This window comes from Schistocerca cancellata, chromosome 1 (genome assembly GCF_023864275.1).
Source record: "Schistocerca cancellata isolate TAMUIC-IGC-003103 chromosome 1, iqSchCanc2.1, whole genome shotgun sequence".
Classification (NCBI taxonomy): Eukaryota; Metazoa; Arthropoda; class Insecta; order Orthoptera; family Acrididae; genus Schistocerca; species Schistocerca cancellata.
In genome coordinates, this window is record NC_064626.1 from 391,046,459 (window position 1) to 391,068,484 (window position 22,026).

General features: G+C 43.0%; 1 protein-coding gene across 1 annotated transcript in view; it reads right to left on the reverse strand.

The window, feature by feature from the left end:
• Nucleotides 1-284: 284 nt before the first annotated feature.
• LOC126175607 (D-beta-hydroxybutyrate dehydrogenase, mitochondrial-like) overlaps nt 285-22,026 on the reverse strand; it is a 78,871-nt gene continuing 57,129 nt past the window's right edge. Inside the window, exons 3-5 of the mRNA XM_049922490.1 lie at nt 21,407-21,559; nt 2,706-2,824; nt 285-726 (exon numbers count right to left, since the gene is read on the reverse strand). Coding sequence (XP_049778447.1) covers nt 457-726; nt 2,706-2,824; nt 21,407-21,559 — 542 coding nt within the window. The 3' untranslated portion in view covers nt 285-456. The remainder of the gene's footprint in view (nt 727-2,705; nt 2,825-21,406; nt 21,560-22,026) is intronic.

Sequence of the window (22,026 nt, forward strand, 5' to 3'; positions counted from 1 at the left end):
GTCACAATCGGAAAAATTCCTTCAGTTTCAAAATAATTAGCACAGCTGTGGCTTAATTAAAGAACAGAGTTATGAAATGCTTACAGACATAATAGAGGTCTCCATCAGACGTGAATATGGGTTTTTTCTTTTGCCTTTTTGGTAGGAGACGAAGATCAAAAGCGATTATCTATCGCCACGGGGAGCGGAACAATGTGGTGGTCAGCTTTGGACCTATAACGTCAGAGGCCACCTAATTTAAGTCAGAGTATAGAAGAGGAAGAAGCCGAAATATAGAACAAAAATTGTTGCTTGTTGTGATTACTGTAAGGTCAGTGACATTTTATTTTCAGCTGTTTTTACATGTTACAAAAAAATAGTCATCTTCGTCATCATAATCTGTGACAACCTTGACTGTAGAAATTCGTAAAGGCACTGGCAGTGGAACGTGACATCTTAGAGGAACAGAGATCGAAGTCAGGTGGTGTAGTTGGCAGAGGGAGTACCGAGTTTCCAGGACGGCAGCCCCACGAAGCGTCGCACGAGGGCGTCGCGCAGGGCGGTAGAGGGTGAGATGCGGCACAGCGTGTGGTAGACGCGGTAGCGCAGCGGTGCGCGCTCGTATACCGCTTGCGGGGAGACCAACGCCAGCGCAGAGTCCAGCGCCGCATTGATGCCCGCGTCCGGCACCGCAGACGGCGACTCCGCGCTGCACGCGCACGCATCGCCCAGCGGCCGCAGGTACGCCTGACAGACAGTCGATACAATTACTAATATCTGTGTGCGACTTATCCAACTGCAGAAACAAAGTGTAAAGTAGGGGAGAAACGCTAATGAGGGAGAAAAATGTGAAGATAAATAAGGAAAAAACGAAGGGATAAGAAGAGGGACAAATAAAAGTAGAGAGAGAGAGAGAGAGAGAGAGAGAGAAATAAAAGTAGGGGGGGAGAGAGAGAGAGAGAGAGAGAGAGAGAGAGAGAGAGAGAGAGAGAGAGAGAGAGTGAGAGAGAGAGAGAGAGAGAGAGAGGGAGGTAGGGAGGGAGAGTATCGAACTACGGAGCAAGAAAATAAAGGATGAGAAAGAAATAAAATGCAAAACGAAAAGTACAGAAGAGTAAAGGAAAATGGAGAAAAATGAAAAGAAAGAAAATATGAAGAGAAAGAGAATAGATAGAATTAAAGAAAATAATACAAGTAAGATTAGAGTTTAACATCCCATAAACATCGACGTCATTATAGACAGATCACAAGTTCAGAATGTTTCAATGCTGGGGAATGAAATCCACTGTGCCCTTTCAGGGAGCATTTTTCTTGAACGATTTAGGGAAATTATGGAAAATCTAAAGGAGGATAAATGGACATAGATTAGCAATATCATTTTTTCGAATATGAGTCCCTTGAAAATAAGAGAGGGACAAACAATGGGCAAGATAGAGAATAATAATATAGAAGAAGGAGAAAAATGGTTCAAATGGCTCTGAGCACTATGGGACTTAACATCTTAGGTCATCAGTCCCCTAGAACTTAGAACTACTTAAACCTAACTAACCTAAGGACATCACACACATATATGCCCGAGGCAGGATTCGAACCTGCGACCGTAGCAGTCCCGCGGTTCTGGACTGAAGCGCCTAGAACCGCACGGCCACCGCGGCCGGCTGAAGAAGGAGAAACAGTTATCAAGAGAGATAGTGAGAGAGAGAGAATGAAGAAGAAGAAGAAGAAGAAAAAGAAAGACAGGAAGAAAGAGTGAGAAAACAATGTGCAACAGAAAGAATGAAGAAGAGGGAAACAGAGAAACAATTTGGAGAGATACAGAATGAAGAACAGGGAGAGAAAGGTTGGTTGGTTGGTTTGGGGAAGGAGACCAGACAGCGTGGTCATCGGTCTCATCGGATTAGGGAAGGATTGGGAAGGAAGTCGGCCGTGCCCTTTCAGAGGAACCATCCCGGCATTTGCCTGGAGTGATTTAGGGAAATCACGGAAAACCTAAATCAGGATGGCCGGACGCGGGATTGAACCGTCGTCCTCCCGAATGCGAGTCCAGTGTCTAACCACTGCGCCACCCCGCTCGGTCAGGGAGAGAAAGAATAACAAGAAAAGAGAGAGAGAACAATGTGGAAAGGGAGAAAGAGAATGAAGAAGAGGCAGTGTGACAGAAAAATAGGAAGAGAAAGAGAAAATAAACAACAAGATAAGGGGGAGCTACAAAGAAAGTTGAACAGAAACAAAGAATAAGAAAAGAAGTTCAAGGCAGTGGGACGAAACAGAGAGAATCAGGAAGTCAACAAAGTTAGTTTCACCAGTGGTGAGATTAACAAATAAGAAGTTCGAGTACGAATGTCATGTCTGTGAACCACAAGAAAGTGTTGGTCTTTACATGAAGAATGACGAATGCTATGACAAATCAACTTTGTCATGTCTAATAACCGTAAACATGGTCCGTAGTAGGCTGTAATGTGTTTTTTTATTTAATCGTGCAATTAATTAATTTCGAGATAAATAAAAAATCACATTACAGCCTACTATGGACCATGTTTACATTTATTAAGCATCTGGTGGCTGTGGATCCACACAAATACAAAATTTTAACTTGTTCGTCATGCTTTGGAAAATAATATATAGGCTCCAAAAAAGCTATAGGACACTTACGTGGTCAACATTGCTGTTTTTGACAGTCTGTCCAGAAACTAAGAGACGGCTTGGAACGTTTGCTGGCAACTGACCTGATAGCGTTTGAAGTACTCGCCGTAAAACTGGTGCTGCTCGTCCGTCATGGCCTCCTCCATCTCGGCCGCGTGCTGCTGCTGGCGGGCCAAGAGGCCGCTGTGTGCGAAGAAGGAGCCTGCAACACAACACGCACCACTAGGCCGCACTCATCCCAACCCGCCTCTCACGTGCATCAACTGTACTATTGTTCCCGGCTATCACAAAATTAATCGTACATATTTGTGGGAGAGGTAGAGACCGCCAGGTAATCGTTGTGTCCCGATTTTCGTAGGAGTCCCAATGTTTAGTGGAGTCACAAACCGTTCCTCGAAACCATTATGCTGGACGCCAAATGTAACGAATTTTGGGCACTGTTAACAGTAACATAATACGTATTCACTTATAAAATGGTCGAGTACATGAAAGTTCCAAAATGAGCTTATAAACGCGTCGATGGCGCTAATGAAGGAAGCTGGAAAGCTGGAATACCGTTCTCCTGATGGTCGCAGTCAGCCGATAAACTAAGAGACGCCTTAGAGCATGCGCGAACTATAGGTTTCGAAAGCAGTCAAGTGGCTCTTACCATCACGCCGCTGTTTCCTGAACAGTGATCCAACTTTTCTCATAGACTTGCTACGACTTCTTTTCATATTCCTATTCCATAGGGGTCACCGCTCTTGGCGCTCTCTCATATGCTCGTTTCTAATGTGAAACGCAACGTGACAGAAAGATGACTTAGGTATGTGCATAACGCCTGCCAACATTCTCAACTTAGCCAGTCAGTGGAAATACGACTGATAAGTAATTTATACACCATGTTTCTGTATTGAAACATGGGTGACCGCAGAAATTTATGCTAGAAGGGACAAGATTCTAACACTTTCATTTTTTACACAATGATTCTGTAAGTGTCCAGTTCCAGGAACTAACGGGACAGCATGCATGTAAAACTTATTTGATCTCTAACAGTTGATAGTTATCCAGTTTGTACTCTTAAGGTAGATTACTTCGATACTAATTACTGGGCATATTTCAATACCATGTGCAAAGAACATCTTTTTATATTTTAACTATCATAAAACTGTACCATCATATGATTAAATCTAGGGTACTCAAAGAATTACAAAATATAGCTAGAAAATAATCATAAAAAATTTTATTATTCCAGTTGTGTTATGGTGACACTGAAAATTAAAAATCAGAAATTTAAAAGAATCGGAATGACAGAAAATCTCGTAGAATATCAACGAAAATTGCCAACAAAAGTGCCACATTAATGTTCCTCGAAATGGAAACATGACATAAAATTAGTTTGCGTACAGAAGTCTACAGATGATAATGTTACTGGGTATATTGCAATCTTTCGTTTCCTTTAATTTTAATGTAGACTGGCATACATAAAGTTAATCAAAATGTGTTTTGTAAGCTACACTTTGGGCCGATTGGGTATAGCGTAACTCTGGGCCAGTATACGACCAGTCAATGTGGGAGGCATCCCAAAGCTATCCTCTGCAGTTTGTCACGTTATTGGGCAGCCACGCCGTCAGACCTGCACAACTTGTAGCTGTGTGGCTGCACGTGGCACCCTGCTGCATCCCACAGAGCAGTGGTCGTCAAATTGCGGAACGCGGGCCGCGTGCAGCCCGAATCAGGTTTCCGTGTGGCCCGCGGTTCCCAGCCATATTTACTAATAATATGCTGCTAGCAACTAATAGCAGTAAGCAAAAACGTCCGTTAACGTTAAGAGGTTCTTAGGACTTTTATTTTTCCTCCTCAGTAACAAACAAAAAATTGCTACACCACGAAGATGACGTGCTACAGACGCGAAATTTAACCGACAGGAAGAAGATGCTGTGATATGCAAATCATTAGCTTTCCAGAGCATTCACACAAGGTTGGCGCCGGTGGCGACACCTACAACGTGTTTTTGTTTTTGAGTCGTCTGAAGTAAGGTAAGTCGTTTATATTATTCTTCACACCTCAGTTATATGAAGAGTACGGATTTGTGAAATATCAATGTTTAAACAACGTCTTTTGGCCTACAAATGTAGTTATTTATTATTTATTTCAGTTTGATAGTTCTTCTGAGGATCCCTAATTCCAGTGAAACTGGCCTACTTGTTCACCCCAATGAGAGTTACTTACTTCTATATATCACGCAAAAAATACAGATCAGACTACCTTTATATCCTTTTAAATATGCAAAGCAGCTGTTGTTGTGGTCTTCAGTCCTGAGAATGGTTTGATGTAGCTCTCCATGCTACTCTATCCTATGCAAAGCTATCACCCGCTATTCTACCCGTTTGTGACAATTTTGAATTTATAAATTTATATTATTTAAAACCGTTTCTGTTCTGTTATATTTGGCCTAATACCAGAGTCTGACTCAAAACGATATGCTACAGTCGCTTGGTATTCTTTCAGATAGTAGGACAATGGGATGTCTAGAAAATGTGCCCAGAAATCGGAACAAACATGGGATTTTAATGGCATGGGCCATAATACCCGAAGAGGGACGGAAAATTAGTCACCATGTAAGTCTTCAGAAAAATGCAAGTAGTTCCATTATTGTGTCCCATTCAAACCTCCCTGATTTCAAAGACACAGGGAAAAAAACAGTAGATACGACAGTGAAAAATGCAACACATTGTAGAGCATCTCAAAAAATTTATTTATTTATCGTCAGTACACCTCTATATGTGAACCATTTGTTGCACGAAGAATATCGAGTCTACATTCAATTTCTTGGCAAGTTCTTTGTAACATTTCCTCTGTTATTCTGCAATCGTATTAGTTATACGATGACGCAATGTAGGATTATCGTGTACTTTGGTTGCATACATGCGATCCTTCACGAATCCCCACATGAAGAAATCAAGCAGCTTTTGTCGTGTGAACGTGGTGGCCAGGCAATGGGTCCTCTGCGTCCGATCCAACGGTTGGGAAATTTCCTATACAGGAACTTGCGAACAGCCGTTGACCAATGCTGCGGAGCTCCATCTTGTTGAAAAATGATGTTGGGTTGCAAGTCTTATATCTGAGGGTACACAAACTGCTCTAACATGTCCAGATACACTGACCCATTCACTGTTCTGCAAAGATGAACGGTCCAAAAATCCTGTCATGCATTAGCCTGCACCAGATATTTAGTTTAGGGCTATCACGAAAATCTTCAATGACAATGTGCGGATTTTGCGAACCCCAAATTCGAACATTATGCCTATTAACCCTTCCTGATAGATGAAAGGTTGCCTCATCTGAGAATAAACATCTTTCCACGAAGCTGGCATCCATACCAATACGCTACAGCATATCTGCAGCAAATTGTTGTCAGTACCTATGGTTTCTCGTACGGCGTCATGTGTTGCAGAATTTGCACTTTGCAAGCACACACACGAAGACGCTGCTGAACTACACGATGCAGTGTTGATCGAGGTACATCAGGTTGCCTAGATGCTTGACGGATTGACTTACGTGGGCTTCTGAGAAACGTTTGTCTCATGTCCTCCACTGTCTCTTCTGAAACTCCGTAACGTGCACCGCCAGAATGTTTCGAAACACTTCCTATTGCCAGAAACTTCCTATACCATTCCTTAATTTTCTTCACATCAGGTGCATCACGTTCATACACACGACGATAATTTCTTTGCACAGTAATCGGCGATTTTGTTTTTACAAACCTCACTACTGCTTGCACGTGCTGCTGTGGAGGCGCCATTTTCACTTCATGGGACCATGCTGCACTCTGGCGACGTAACTAGGCACTTCTGACGCGGAAATATAAATTCTTTGAGTTGTTCTACAATGTGGTGCATTTTTCACTGTCGTACTGTGGTGTTTCTCTCCTGGGTCATTGAAATCAGGGATGTTTGAGTGGGACACCCTGTATTATTTACTTTTTCACTTACATATTTAATTTGATACCTTATAAGGTGTTGATTCAAAATGTTTAAATGGTAAGCTTTGTCGAGAGCCATGGTTTGGTGAGAATTGAATTTCTCCTTGAGTGGCCACTGCAATAGCTTTCCCTGCCTCTCAACTTTCGATGCGGGCTGAGGTGTCGCCCTGCAATGTCAAAATAGGCATATGAGCAAAACCTTTTGGCTGCCTTTGCTCTAGAGCTTGAGGGGACCTGAATTCTGGAGTGGACATCGTTCCGACCTTGAAATTTCACAGGTTGTCCGTGATTGCTCTAAATCACTTAGGGCAAACGCCGGGATGGTTCGCTCGAAAAGGCACTGCCACTTTCTTCTCCATCCTTCCGTAATCCGAGCTTGTGCTCCGTCTCTAATGACCTCGTGGTTGTTGAAACGTTAAAGACTAATTTCCTCCTCCGGCCTTGAAATTTCAGACTTTCTTGTCTTCTCCCCTGGCGGAAAAGTGGTGTCCCCTTTTTTAGACTGATGAATTTGGCCCCAATAGGGCTTCCGTATAAAACAGAATGTTTAATCAATAAGCCACCACGGACCTTCTAAGTCTACAGATTAACAATAAACCACTGTCGTGGTTTCGTTGTGCAACAGTCAGAGGTCGTTACGGGAACTGCAGACAGGTGTCGGACAAATCTGCTGCTATAACTTTCAAATTGTGCTGCGAACTGACGCTGGAATTTGTGCGCCAGTGCGTGATGCACCGGCTTCTTTCTGCAGCTTGGAAAGGACTGTGCGAGGAAGCTGCAAAGGAAAGATTCAGTACACCATTTATTTAGACACTTTTCTGTAACACTTCGCACCTATCTTGAGTGCAGAACAGCGCATAATCTGTCGCCGCATCAATCAATCAACTTAATTTCCCGTAAAAAAAAAAAAAAAAAAAAAAAAAAAAAAAAAAAAAGGTTCAGATGGCTCTGAGCACTATGGTACTTAACTTCTGAGGTCATCAGTCCCCTAGAACTTAGAACTACTTAAACCTAACTAACCTAAGGACATCACACACACCCATGCCCGAGGCAGGATTCGAACCTGCGACCGTAGTGGTCGCGCGGTTCCAGACCGAAGCGCCTAGAACCGCTCGGCCACATCGGCCGGCTCTCGTAAACAGCCTGACAACCAAAAACACCTCACATACATTGTTGTTGTGGTCTTCTGTCCCGAGACTGGTTTGATGCAGCTCTCCATGCTACTCTATCTTGTGCAAGCTTCTTCATCTCCCAGTACCTACCGCAGCCTACATCCCTCTGAATCTGCTTAGTGTACTCATCTCTTGGTCTCCCTCTACGATTTTTACCCTCCACGCTGGCCTCCAGTACTGAATTGGTGGTCCCTTGATGTCTCAGAACATGTCCTACCAACCGATCCCTTCTTCTGGTCAAGTTGTGCCACAAACTCCTCTTCTCCCCAATTCTATTCAATATCTCCTCATTAGTTATGTGATCTACCCATCTAATCTTCAGCATTCTTCTGTAGCACCACATTTCGAAAATTTTGTTACGCATAACGAAAATCGGTAACAAGATTCCAGGAGGAAGCAAGGGCCCTCTTTGCTGACACTTATGATAAATAGTTAAGACAAGAAGAGAATAGATTCTCTTCATGTCTTAACTATTTATCGTCCATGTTTCACTTCCATACAGGCTGCACTCCATACAAATACTTTCAGAAACGACTTCCTGACACTTAAATCTATACTCGATGTTAACAAATTTCTCTTCTTCAGAAACGCTTTCCTTGCCATTGCCAGTCTACATTTTATATCCTCTCTACTTCGACCATCATCAGTTATTTTGCTCCCCAAATAGCAAAACTCCTTTACTACTTTAAGTGTCTCATTTTGTAATCTAATTCCCTCAGCATCACCCGACTTAATTCGACTACATTCAATTATCTTTGTTTTGCTTTTGTTGATGTTCTCACATACATAGTGATTGCTAAAGCCACGTATTTCCCACTGCGCCCGGCAACGTGAAATCTGTGCTTCAGTACCAGACAACCACTGCTAGAAGTCCACGAAAATTTTTTTACGCATAACGAAAATCTGTAACAAGATTCCAAGAGGAAGCAAGGGCCCTCTTTGCTGACACTTACGCTTCGAAATACAGTAAAGGTAAACATTCTGAAGGCTGGTTACTTACGTCAAGTAACTACACTAATAAGGTAAAACATCGATCCGTCTTACGTTTTAAAGTTTCATTAGTACTCTTAAGAAACGTGAAACCTACAATTATATACTGTGTGTGCGTTTCTTCATATTTACTTATTTACACCGGTAATTATTTTTATGAAGGTTTTTCCATGTCTCGGATGGCTCTGAGCACTATGGGACTTAACATCTGAGGTCATCAGTCCCCTAGAACTTAGAACTACTTAAACCTAACTAACCTAAGGACATCACACACATCCATGCCCGAGGCAGGATTCGAACCTGCGACCGCCGCGGTCGCGCGGTTCCAGACCGTAGCGCCTAGAACCGCTCGGCCATCGATGTCTCGACTTTAAGTCTTGATCCTGGTGATTTTAATATCATTTCTCCTCCCCAAAGCACACACACTTCTCTCCTTCCCTCATACGTTAGTTGTCGTTCCTTCGGATCTTTGCAGATATTTAACTCATTTCCACGCTCACTTGATTTAGATTTGTTTTCGACACACTCCGCACACAGATTTTGCAGTAAGGGCGCCTATCCTGAAGTGAGGTTATCCTCAAATTGCACTGTGAATTCACTTTAAATCCCAATCGAGGCAGGAAAGCTAGATATCTTCGGTCGCTGTAGCGTCGTCGGAGGCGATTACCGGACTTCTCGCCCCCCCCCCTTCCCCCTACCCCCCACTACAATCACCATCGCCCGTTCCGCCATTTCACCATTTTTAGTGTTCGTACCTCAGTTGGTAAAAACGAACCCTTACAGGACCACTTTATTGTCTGACGGTTCAAAATCTTGTTCCTCATGAATGGGTAGACGTATCAAGTTGAGGTTCATGTCACATATTGAGGCCCATGGTCTCCCGGCAGTATAATAAACGTTAACTTCTAAGTCAATGCACTCAAAAGATACGGAGATTCATGTAATATATTTTGATACTCGCAAACTCACTCATCAAAACCTACAGAGCTCTTTCTGTTGACCTAGAATCATCAAATTTAGCAAGAAGCTAAGTTTCACACTACAACCAAAGAAAAAAAATCTACAATTGTTAATTTGTAGCTATATCGTAAGGAAAAAAATCCTTGTCATTTGTTATCTGACCTCAAACTTGAAATTATAACATTCTCGAAAGTGAAACTTCCTGGCAGATTAAAACTGTGTGCCGGACTGAGACTCGAACTCGTGACATTTTGCCTTTCGCGGACACATGCTCTGTCAACTCGCGGAAGTAAAGCTGTTAGGAATGGTCGTGAGTCGTGCTTGGGTAGTTCAGTTGGTTGCCTGCACGGTAGCTCAGCGTGTTCGTGTGAATGGATCAACGAAGATCCTAAACGGGTGTCATCGGACGTCCGCCCCGAACAAATTCAACGAGCAATATAGAACAAAATGAGATCAACAAAAACAAAACAAAAAAAGTTGGTAGAGCACTTGTCCACGACATGCAAAGGCCCCTAGTTCGACTCTCGGTCCAGTACAGAGTTTTAATCCGCCAGGAAGTTTAATATCAGCGCACACTTCGCTGCAGAGCGAAAATTTCATTCTGGAATTCTCGAAAATGCTGGAATCCTCGGAACCGATATATTGCCATTATCAATGTCGACAACAGGTAAAAACCGTCGAGATTCTCGTTCCCCGGAATGAATCAAGTCTCTACATTCATAATCAAGTCTGGACGGAACCCTCGGTGCGCGAATCCTACTCGCACCCGGCTTTTTTTTTTTTTTTTTTTTTTTTTTTTGTTCCATCCTCATCGCTGCGTAACTCGTCAGTTCGTTTATTGAGATAAATACTACTTTACAAAGGTATACAATTCAGTAGCTATTTCTTTGTACGATTCAGTTCAAGCCACTGGAACGACACACATTCCGAAGGTATTGATTGTGACTACATAACGATTCTGCTTTCATTGCTATATAGCCGCCCATAGTAATAATAAATAATAATAATAATAACAACAATAATAATAATAATAATAAAATCCTATGGCCCAATGACCGCGTGCCTCTCGATTGGGCACCACGTCGGTGACTTGCGTATTCCCAATCTACTCCAGTTTTCCAACCTGGGAAGGGATACCTACAGTTTAACGTGGAATTCTAACCACGTGCCTTTCTGGCTGCTCCTAACATCGTTGAGAGGTGAAGACTAGATTAACCCTCGTAGCACCTTTTGAAAATATCGTAATCTAGCATGGTATTTTGTATTTTAAAATTTTGAAACAAGAAATTACTGTTTTTAATAACTTCCATTTAAGTCCTTGTAGTGAAAGTAACTTTTCGTAAGAAATGTGTTATTCGTATTTTCAGGTTAAGGACGCTTCTTACAGATCTATATAATTTTAAAAGGTATGTTGTGAATGAAAATCAACGATGTTTATCGAAATGTCTATTTCTCAAATACTTTGTGGTGGTCATAAAATACCCTTCCGCTTGGTGTAAACATTGCGAAAAATGTGTTGGTGTTCCTAAGATTGTGCTAAAAGGTCTTTTCAGGTTCCGTACCCTACTTTTACACCAGTACCTTTAGAAAGTATCCCCCCCCCCTCCCCTCAGTATTACGTGTTACGGAAAATGCGTTGGTATTGCTAGGATTAAGGTAGACTGAAAATTTCCGTGGTCTCCCCGGTCTCGATACCACTACCTCTGTTTCCAGCCACGTGCTTCACCGCTGGACCGTCAGACCAGTCATTGCTGGTCAATGCAAAGCCGTAACAAACAAAACAACAAACGCGAATTATACTTTAATACTTTCGTCCCATCGTTGGTTCACTTGATATAACGGTAATATCTAGCTGGGACCTCGTCGGGACACTGAGTGGGGGTGTATAAATGAAGTAGGAAATTTATTTAAAATAATTTTTATTTAGAACACAATTCCATGGAACTTGTTGCAGCAGAAGTAGTTGGAACACTATAATTTTCGAAAGATTATACCTTTTTCAGCAAGTCTTTTTTCCCTTCTAACGTATTTATAAAACTGTATGCAAGTCAATCCGTAGTTGAATTGGCACTCTAAGACTGATACCCCAGTCCCTGGCGGTAGTCGATTTCTTTCATCGGTCCACTGGGCCGACATCAGCGAAAGTACTCTTTCAACAGTGGCGTTGTGTACGGGAACAGAAAATGCGGGAATAGAAAATGTGGGAATAGAAAACAATTACTCGCATAATTTTAGCAGTTGGTATTTGCGTTTAGGATTTTCGGTTTCCTTAAGAAAGTAAATCCAGCTGTTTCCCACGGAATGTTTAGATTTCCATTCTTCCGAGTCACGCTTAGTTTCCAAAAAGCTCTTCAGCTACACATATTTCTGAAAACAATTGCCGCCTTAAATCTTCACACCATTTTTAGTCAGAATGATAACCCAATCCGGGGTTTCAGAGAGCGCCATCCCATCAAATACTTGATATTTATTAAATGAAATAGCCCATTTCTCAAAGAAATAAAATGCTGTGTTTTAGAAAGTCATTGTCTCTTCCTCAAATTTCGAAACCAAATAATTATTTATTGGTTAGGGTTCTCATTCTTTAACTTGTTCAAATACATCTCGGTTTGCATGCCAATAAAATTGGCAGTCCTCCTTTCATCCAGACATCTTTGAGTATCTATTAACATGTTTCTTGTTTCAGTTATCGAGACTTTATTCTTCTCCACGCATTTTATATATTTTTTCAAACAAAGCCAAGTTTGACTGCTGAAACATGAAGTAAATTTCATTGATCCGACTGCTGAAAAAAAATGAAATTATTTTACATGGCCTGTCTTCGGCTTCAAAACATTATTTCAACGGAATCCAAAGCTTACGAATTCTCTCAACTGCGGGCGTTAACTACAGCCATCTTGTTTTTGAGTGAGATAGAAGATTCTGATTATCGACATCAACGCGTGAGCACAATTCTTTCAGCTTCTCTGTCCTTACCGAGTATATTCAAAAATAACTGAACATTTTCATGACGATTATTTCAGTGTCGACAGTTGTATTGCGGAGAAACGGCAATCGAATTCCTTCTACATTTTTTCTGGTTCTTCTTGAATATGGTGAAACACATTCTGCTAGCCGCGTCGATGAAGCCCTCCGGAGATAGTACTGGTACTGGCTCCTCAAAATGCGATTAATTTATGAAATGGAATTCGTAGTTGTCGTAAAGTGTCTACACAAAACTTTGCAACTGTCGCCGATGTTTCGTTGTTCAACGAATCAAACTTCAACAACTTCTGTCGGATTCCGTCAGTTACAAAAAAGTATTGAGCAGCTAAAGGAAACATCTTTTCAGTCCCGTGGTTCGATGCGACGGTGTCTATATCGTAAACGTACGTCCTTTCTCGACGAAAGACCACTCTCTTGTGTAGTCTTCCGGAAAGTGACACTTTATTTCTCGATCCTCAGGCATTTTCATAAACTATAATTAGATATGTGACTCCGTTTCTGGAGATACGTCGACGATACGTTTATGGTATGGCCACATGGGAGGCATGCTCTAGTTCGTTTCTTAGAATATTTTAATTGCCTGCATCCCAATGTTAATTTCACGATGGAAGCTGAAAAGGATGGGTAACTTCCGTTACTAGATGTCTTGGCCTACAGGAGGGATGATGGGACATTAGGACTTAGTGTTTATCGTAAACCTACGCATACGGAACAATATCTTCATGCATCACGTTGTCATCCATCGTACCAACGCAACGGGGTCATACGTACATTGGTAAAAAGAGCTTACGCCATCTCAGATGCTGATAGTCTGACACAAGAACTGGGCCATCTAAAAGCTGTGTTCACGCAGAATGGTTATACTGACAATCAGAGCCATCGTGCTCTACAGATTGGACCTCAGCGGGAACCAAAGGAAGATACAAGCAAATCGGTGGCATTCCTACCTTTAGCGGGGAGCATATCTTCAAAAATAGGCAGAATTTTAAAGAAATTTAATATTAAAAGTGTATTCCGTCCGCCAGCTAAGACCAGAGCCTTTTTGGTCTCAGTGAAGGATGATTTAGGTTTGAGAAAGTCTGGAGTCTACAAGATTTCCTGCCATTGCGGGAAAGTCTATATTGGACAAACAGTTCGTACGGTCCAGTATCGCTGTGTGGAGCATCGTCACCACACTCGTTTATTTCAGCCAGAAAAATCTGCGGTGGCGGAACATTGTCTTACGGAAGGATACAGAAGTAGTGTACGATGAGGCACAAGTGGTTGCTCCTGCGTCGCGTTATTGGGACTGTGTAGTGAAAGAAGCCACAGAAATCCGGCTATCTGACAATATTAACACTGTCCTGTTTGACATTAAGAAACAACGGTCCTTGTCTCGGTCTTCAAAAACTGTCAATAGTGTTTGATATCGATTTATCGTTTTTGCGAGCTTTCACCACCGATGCGCTGTTGTGCCTGTCGCTAGAGGGCAGTTATTTTCGCGCAAGTGCGGTGGACCCATGGTCTATGTATAAAGGAGCTGCCGTGGAGTGTTTGACTTCAGTTCCGACGAGATAGTGCGACGTTCTAGTCACCTGAAGATGGCGGCCAGATGGACCGCCGGAATATTGCGTCCAGTAGACGAGATGTTCCGGTTGGAGACCAGATATGAATACAACATATGATTAGACATGTTTATTAGACTGTAAACAGTCCACAATAACACTGTAGTCATCGAAGTACATGTCGCTTCACACTTTACTCTATGTATATCCGCAGTAACCACTTCAAACATTACTGTCTTGCACTTGTTGTTCGTATTGCATTTAGGAAGAATCGTTATTCAAAAGGTAACTGCCCGATTCTTCCCGCTGTTTAAATAGTTCCAGCCTCGTTCCTGCTGGAGAAGTCTCAATTTTCTCGAATGATGGCACTAGATCTAGATGGTGCTTGCATCGTCGATACAGGATGAGCAACTGCAACGCCATCTGTGAATCGACCTTGTCAACAAACTTGTTAACAAAATAAAACTAACTGAAGCTGCATTCACATGTGCTAACAGATGGCATTACTTCATTACTTGAGCCAAGCTTATGGAACTATTGCCCACCACTGTTCAGTCCCAGTCTCCTCACGATTTTCTTTACATTTCGGTAGCTCCAACCTAATCCCCTGTTCTCGTTCTATTTCTTCTCCTTTTTCATATACTACTTCCTTCTCCTCCAACTGCGCTATTCATCTTCCCCCCCCCCCCTTTTTTTGGCTCATTTATTTCGCACGTCACGAAATTGCACCCTCATGGAAAAGGCCGCTGGTACCTGTTCCCAATTTGTTTCTCTGGTCACCATCTACAGTCGGGGCCGTTCCGAGGGGGTGGCGAGATATGTCCCTAACATAGGGGCAGGCACAGAGGGGGCGCAAAAACAGTGCGGAAATAAATCGAGGAGGACATACGATTTAAAAATTAGCCGGGAGGGGTACGTGATTTCTCCTACCGCTCATTTCGTGCTGCCTACGATAAGAAACCTTTCCGTCGAGCTGTGCTTGTAAACGCACGCTATTGTCACAATCTCACTTCTACGGCGTCATTTTGTCCAAATAGTTCCACAGACAACTACTGCCGCTGTCACTTATATGGCTTATGTGGCAACAGTGGTTCACACGCTGCCTACATAGCTAGCCGATGTACAACAATAGTCCTTGCTGCTGCTTCGCTACATGGGATGGACCTTACAGACTGGGAATGGGCGCTGAAGTTAATATGCTATTTGACCGGAGGTTTCCGATTTTGACCGATCTATGCCGACTAAGAGTGTGGACTGAGACGTAACTGTGGAGGAAACAAGCAAGAGGTGGAGAGAAAATGTAATTTACAGCTATACTTTGTTCATACAATTCAACTCCTAAGAACAAGCAACGAAAGGTTGTAGAATTGTAGTAAAAACACAGTTTCCGGACAGGGATATTTTCACAAGTCTTCATTATACTACTTTTTCTTTTATTTATAATTAATTTTATATTAATTTCTAGGTAGAAAATGTGTTATTATTACTTACAGTGATAGTTTTTTGTACTTTTGCAGCCAGACCCCATTACGCACCTTAGCGTAGCTTTTGTGTGTGTTTGTCGGGGTATGAATACATTCCAGAAAACAACTTTAAGCAACTGAATATAATCACTTTCACATAAATTACGCGATGTAAGCAACGCACGGCAGGACAGTTACCTAAAATATTCCATATTGAACTGGTTGCGCGTCACAGCAATAATGGGAGCACATTGCGATGTAAGTAATACGTTTACAACCAATGTACATATTATATGAGAGTGGTTGAGGTATGTTTGTGTGAATGATTCAGTATGTATCGGAGGTTGGCAGGGCTGGCACAAATAAAAGAAAAAATAAGAAAAAAACACGTGTTATGTACGTGTTGAGCCCGTATTACAGCACTACTCTTTTGAAGCTTAGACTCATTGCCGCAATTCTTTGTCGCGGACTTTTTATGGACGACTTCTTCACCACGTCACGGAAATAATTATGTCCACATCTAGGTTTGATTCAAAGGAGGCGGAAAGCTGAAAGTTGATTCATCTTCTACACTGCTGAAAGAACGTACTGTATGACGCATTCTTCTCGGGTTATCAGCCGAGTGGTAGCGTCGTCTTGTCGCAACGTTTCAATGAGTTTCGTACCAATCGTCTTCTGGCGAAGATCGCCACAATATTGATAAGAAAATCCCGCCAGAAGATGATGGGTACGAAACTCATTGAAACGTTGCGACAAGGCGACGCCACCACTCGGCTGATAACCCGAGAAGAATTCATCAGTGGAATATGCCGAGAAAGACTGCAATCGCAACGTACTGTATGTTAATGAAACAAAGCTGCTGAAGAATCTTTTCGGAGAAAGTTTAATAAAACTAAAACACCACATATTTTGGATTCGCATATTTTGCCGCAATGCGATTTTTCTCCTACGATCGTAGGAAACTAGTGGTTAAAATATTTGGTTATTTCAAACTGTAAGTCTCTCATCACAGCCTGATGAAGCGGTTATCTTTACATTATTGCCATATTTATTACGATACTTCAAAGTTGAGTAACTCACTGCCGGCTGTTCGAAGAATTTTGCAATGAATTAAGAGTGCGAATTGCTTCTGCTACTCTTATGGAAGAAGAAATTGGTAGTCTGAAATTGCCATCCAGCGTCCTACGATAGGACGAGCCTGTAATTCGAGCGGTTTTTGTAAAACGACGTTATTGTAAATCATTTTCTATCGTTCAACATACTAATACCAGTAAACAGTAAGACATAGATTTTTTTATTTTGTGTCTTTGGAAGAGCCCTGTACATGCTAAATAATGTGAAGTAGCCAAATGTGGCCCTTTATCCAAATGCAGCCACCCTATCTAAACTCTCTAGCATGTGGTGCGCTCATGCGGTATTAACACGAGCTTTTTCAGGGGGGTGTGGTGAGTCAAGTGCGTGAAGCAAGAAACATTCTCTGTGACCGTCCTGAATCTCGTGTTTTGTTTTCAGAGCAAAGGCGAGTTTTGGGCATGTTTTCGTTATTGAATGTGTTTCACTGTGAAATATATCGGAGAAGCAGTCTTTTAGTCACAGGAAGTTAGCTTTCTTCGCTTCATTTTAGATTTGTTGAACATATTTTACGTCAGCTGTTCCTTTGACAGTCAAACAGCATCTGCAGTTCTGGCCATTCTAGTAATATGGCCCTCATAATAAATGTTGGTGAATAAAGTAACGGCCGTGAAGATACAAATGCCCATTACGCAATGAACTATATTCACAGGGAAACCAAAGGACAAAAATTGATTCGGTGGAGTCGTGAAAAATGCAGTGGGCAAATTTTACGTAAAACTACAATTATTTGCATTCGTTGTTGGAAAAATGGACATATATACTTGGGTGTTTTCTAGTAACTAATTTTTGCAAGTTATTGTGACTTAGCGATTTTATTACCATCTCTCAAAATTTTGCATGCTTTTAATACATAGGGGCCACATTTGGATCACCTTATATCTACCGTAGGGGTCCGGTCCCAGATTACTACAGTCGTGGTTCCATTGACGAACGAAGACAGCTAGCCGTGCCGAGGGTCGACCAGCATAGCCTTCCCTCTCGCCGGATAGCTGCAATTGACAACGGCTAAGACTAACAAGACGCACTTGGCAGTCGACAACTAACAATCAGCAATGGCATCTGTTAAGAAGGGTGGGGTATTTACGTTGGCGCTTGTAGTGCGCTCTGTGGCTGTGGGGGTGGCAATGATATCGTGTGTCATGCTTTTTCTTCGCTGTAAGTTCTCCTAGTGACTTCAGGCTTTCGGTACTTCACTTTCCAGAGGCTTTTTTTCTGCTGGCTCGGCACCTGAATACTTAAAGTTGCGTTGCACCTAGCCTTCCTTACGAAACTCTTCTTTCTTACTATTACGACGGTATCTCTCGGCTTCGGTGATATCATACTTAGCTTGCAGACTTGGGCGCTGGGTCGATCCCCCGCGCTGCGATAGCTTTCGTGTTGGCCGCAACTCGCTCAGCATTTCCCTGTAACTGGCAGTCTGCTGGTCACTGACACGTGTGGATTGGCAACTGACGAATTTTTAGTGCCCGCTGGGGATACTATACTGAAGTGTAACACTACAGGGTGGTCCATTGATAGTGACCGGGCCAAATATCTCACGAAATAAGCGTCAAACGAAAAAACTACAAAGAACGAAACTTGTCTAGATTGAAGTGGGAAACCAGATGGCGCTATGGTTGGCCCGCTAGATGGCGCTGCCATAGGTCAAACGGATATCAAACGCGTTTTTTTAAAAAGGAACTCCCATTTTTTTATTACATTTTCGTGTAGTACGTAAAGAAATATACTTGTTTTACTTGGACTACATTTTTTATCTTTGTGATAGATGCCGCTGTAATAGTCACAAACATATGGCTCACAATTTTAGACGACCAGTTGGTAACAGGTAGGTATTTTAAATTAAAATACAGAACGTAGGTACGTTTGAACATTTTATTTCGGTTGTTGCAATGTGATACATGTACCTTTGTGAACTTATCATTTCTGAGAAAGCATGCCGTTTCAGCGTGATTACCTGTAAATACCACATTAATGTAATAAATGCTGAAAATGATGTCCGTCAACCTCAATGCATTTGGCAATACGTGTAACGACATTCCTCTCAACAGCGAGTAGTTCGCCTTCCGTAATGTTCGCACATGCATTGACAATGTGCTGACGCATGTTGTCAGGCGTTGTCGGTGGATCACGATAGCAAATATCCTTCAGCTTTCTTCACAGAAAGAAATCCGGGGACGTCATATCCGGTGAACGTGCGGACCATGGTATGGTGCTTCGACGACCAATCCATCTGTCATGAAATATCCTATTCAATACCGCTTCAACCGCACGCGAGCTATGTGCCGGACATCCATCATGTTGGAAGTACATCGCCATTCTGTCAAATAGTGAAACATCTTGTAGTAACATCGGTAGAACATTACGTAGGAAATCAGCATACATTGCACCATTTAGATTGCCATCGATAAAATGGGGGCCAATTATCCTTCCTCCCGTAATGCCGCACCATACATTAACCCGCCGAGGTCACTGATGTTCCACTTGTCGCAGCCATCGAGGATTTTCCGTTGCCCAATAGTGCATATTATGCCAGTTTACGTTACCGCTGTTGGTGAATGACGCTTCGTCGCTAAATAGAAAGCGTGTAAAAAATCTGTCACCGTCCCGTAATTTTTCTTGTACCCAGTGGCAGAACTGTACACGACGTTCAAAGTCGTCGCCATGCAATTCCTGGTGCACAGAAATATGGTACGCTTGCAATCGATGTTGATGTATCATTCTCAACACCGACGTTTTTGAGATTTCCGATTCTCGCGCAATTAGTGTGCTACTGATGTGCGGACGAGCCACGACAGCAGCTAAAACACCTACTTGGCCATCATCATTTGTTGCAGCTCGTGGTTGACGTTTCACACGTGGCTGAACACTTCCTGTTTTCTTAAATAACGTAACTATCCGGCGAACGGTCCGGACACTTGTATGATGTCGTCCAGTATAGCGAGCAGCATACATAGCACACGCCTGTTGGGCATTTTGATCACAATAGCCATACATCAACACGAATTGACCTTTTCCGCAATTGGTTCAAATGGCTCTGAGCACTATGGGACTTAACTTGTGAGCTCATCAGTCCCCTAGAACTTAGAACTAATTAAACCTAACTAACCTAAGGACATCACACACATCCATGCCCGAGGCAGAATTCGAACCTGCGACCGTAGCGGTCGCGCGGTTCCAGACTGTAGCGCCTAGAACCGCTCGGCCACTTCGGCCGGCCCGCAATTGGTAAACGATCCATTTTAACACGGGAAATTTATCGCGAAGCAAATTCCGTCCGTACTGGCGGAATGTTACGTGATACCACGTACTTATACTTACAGCGCCATCCATCACAAAGCGAAAAAAGTGGTCAACTAATCATTCATATTTCTTTACGAACTACACGAATATGTAATAAAAAAGGGGGTTCCTATTTTAAAAAAGGCAGCTGATATCCGTTTGACCTATGGCTGCGCCATCTAGCCGGCCAACTATAGCGCCATCTGGTTTCCCCCTTCAAGCTAGACGAGTTTAGTTCTTTGTAGTTTTTTTCTTTTGATGCTTATTTCGTGAGATATTTGGCCCAGTCACTATCAATGGACCACCCTCTATTGTCTCCATAAACGTGTTACAGAAGTGAACCTTAGCAGAAATAGTAAACATACTTGGGTGCGTAGTGTAGCGTGTACTCTTCTTTGTTCCAGCAATGTTATGGATATACAAGCTATTGTAAAAAAAAAAAAAAACCCTCTCTCCACCTGTACACACTCCTTCATCAGGGCAATTTCCAGCGCCTCCCACTCCTGAATGATGAACTTCGCCGTGACATATATCCTTCCTTCCAAATATAACATGGCCTTGTTCTCCACCCCCCTCCCCAGGGCCACCTTTTCCTTCTCCCCTCCTTCTCCCAGAGCGGATATTCCCCCTTCCACCCCCCCCCCCCCACCCCTTTGAGACCCTGCATCCCATCCTTGCCTCTCTCCTTCACATCCCTCCCTACCTGGCCCTCTTCGGCGCACCCCCTGCCCATCTCCCCCTCTCTCTTCCCCTCCCTCCCTTCTTCTGGTCTCCCTCATCTCCTTGCGCCTGGCAGGTCCTCCGTTTTGATCGTCGTCAGTGTGCCATGTCAGAGTTGTGTTTAGTGCTGCTTCTCCTGTGCATCAAGAGGTGTGATTTTAATTGTGTGCTGGCCTTGTACTTAGTGTTCTGCCAGTGTTTGTTATGTGCTACGCCATCCATCGATACTTTTATACTCCGGTCATACTGTGCCTGTGCTCTTAATTGTCCCAGTGTGTGGTTTTTTGTGTGCGCTACTTTTTTATGGTTTTTATCTCCATTTTACAGTCGCCCCTTTTCTGTATGTCGTCTTCCATGATATTCCCCCTTTTTTATATCTATGTTCACCATGTTTTCTCCTTTGTATATTTTTAAATGTCTTCTATTGTTTGTTCTATGTCTTTCGGCTGAAGAGCAGCGCATATGCTGCTGCCAGCCCGCCCCGCTGGGGAATTGAAATACAATTAAAAAAAAGGGGGGGCCATATTTAGGGATGTTACTTTACAGGTGGCAGCGCTGGTGGTCGGCAGTTACCTGGCAGCACCTGCACGACGCGGACGCCGAACTTGGCGAGCTCTATGCGCAGCGCGTCGCTCCAGGCGGCGACTCCCGCCTTGGTGGCGCCGTACACCGCCACGCCGGGCAGCGACACCTGCGTGCAGTGGCTGCTCACCGTCACCACGCGGCCTGCCGAACACCCACACTCCACGTCACCTCACTGCCTTGGTAGCTGCGACAACTGTGCTCGCTGTAAACTTGTTAAAATAAGCCGATGCAAGAACACAGCAGTCCGTTGCGGACCGTAGACCGTTCCTGTGTAACGCTCAGCCAGGCGGCTGGGTCTTAACATAAGACACCAGATCGACATGGGCCACACACACACACACACACACACACACACACACACACACACACACACACACTATCAGCGTATTACAGCAAAGACTGGGCAGGCATTGGACATTCTAAGTGAAATGGTTGGAGCCAAAGCTTCTCAGTGGCGGATCCATTCGGTTCTGGGCGGGGGTCACCCCCTTTTTTAACATGCCAGAGATGGGTACGATTTTAATAACAACACTTAAATATACAAAATTTTTAGTACTGCAATACTAAGTTGCTTACCTACCGTAAAATATGTAAAATACTAGCGGATG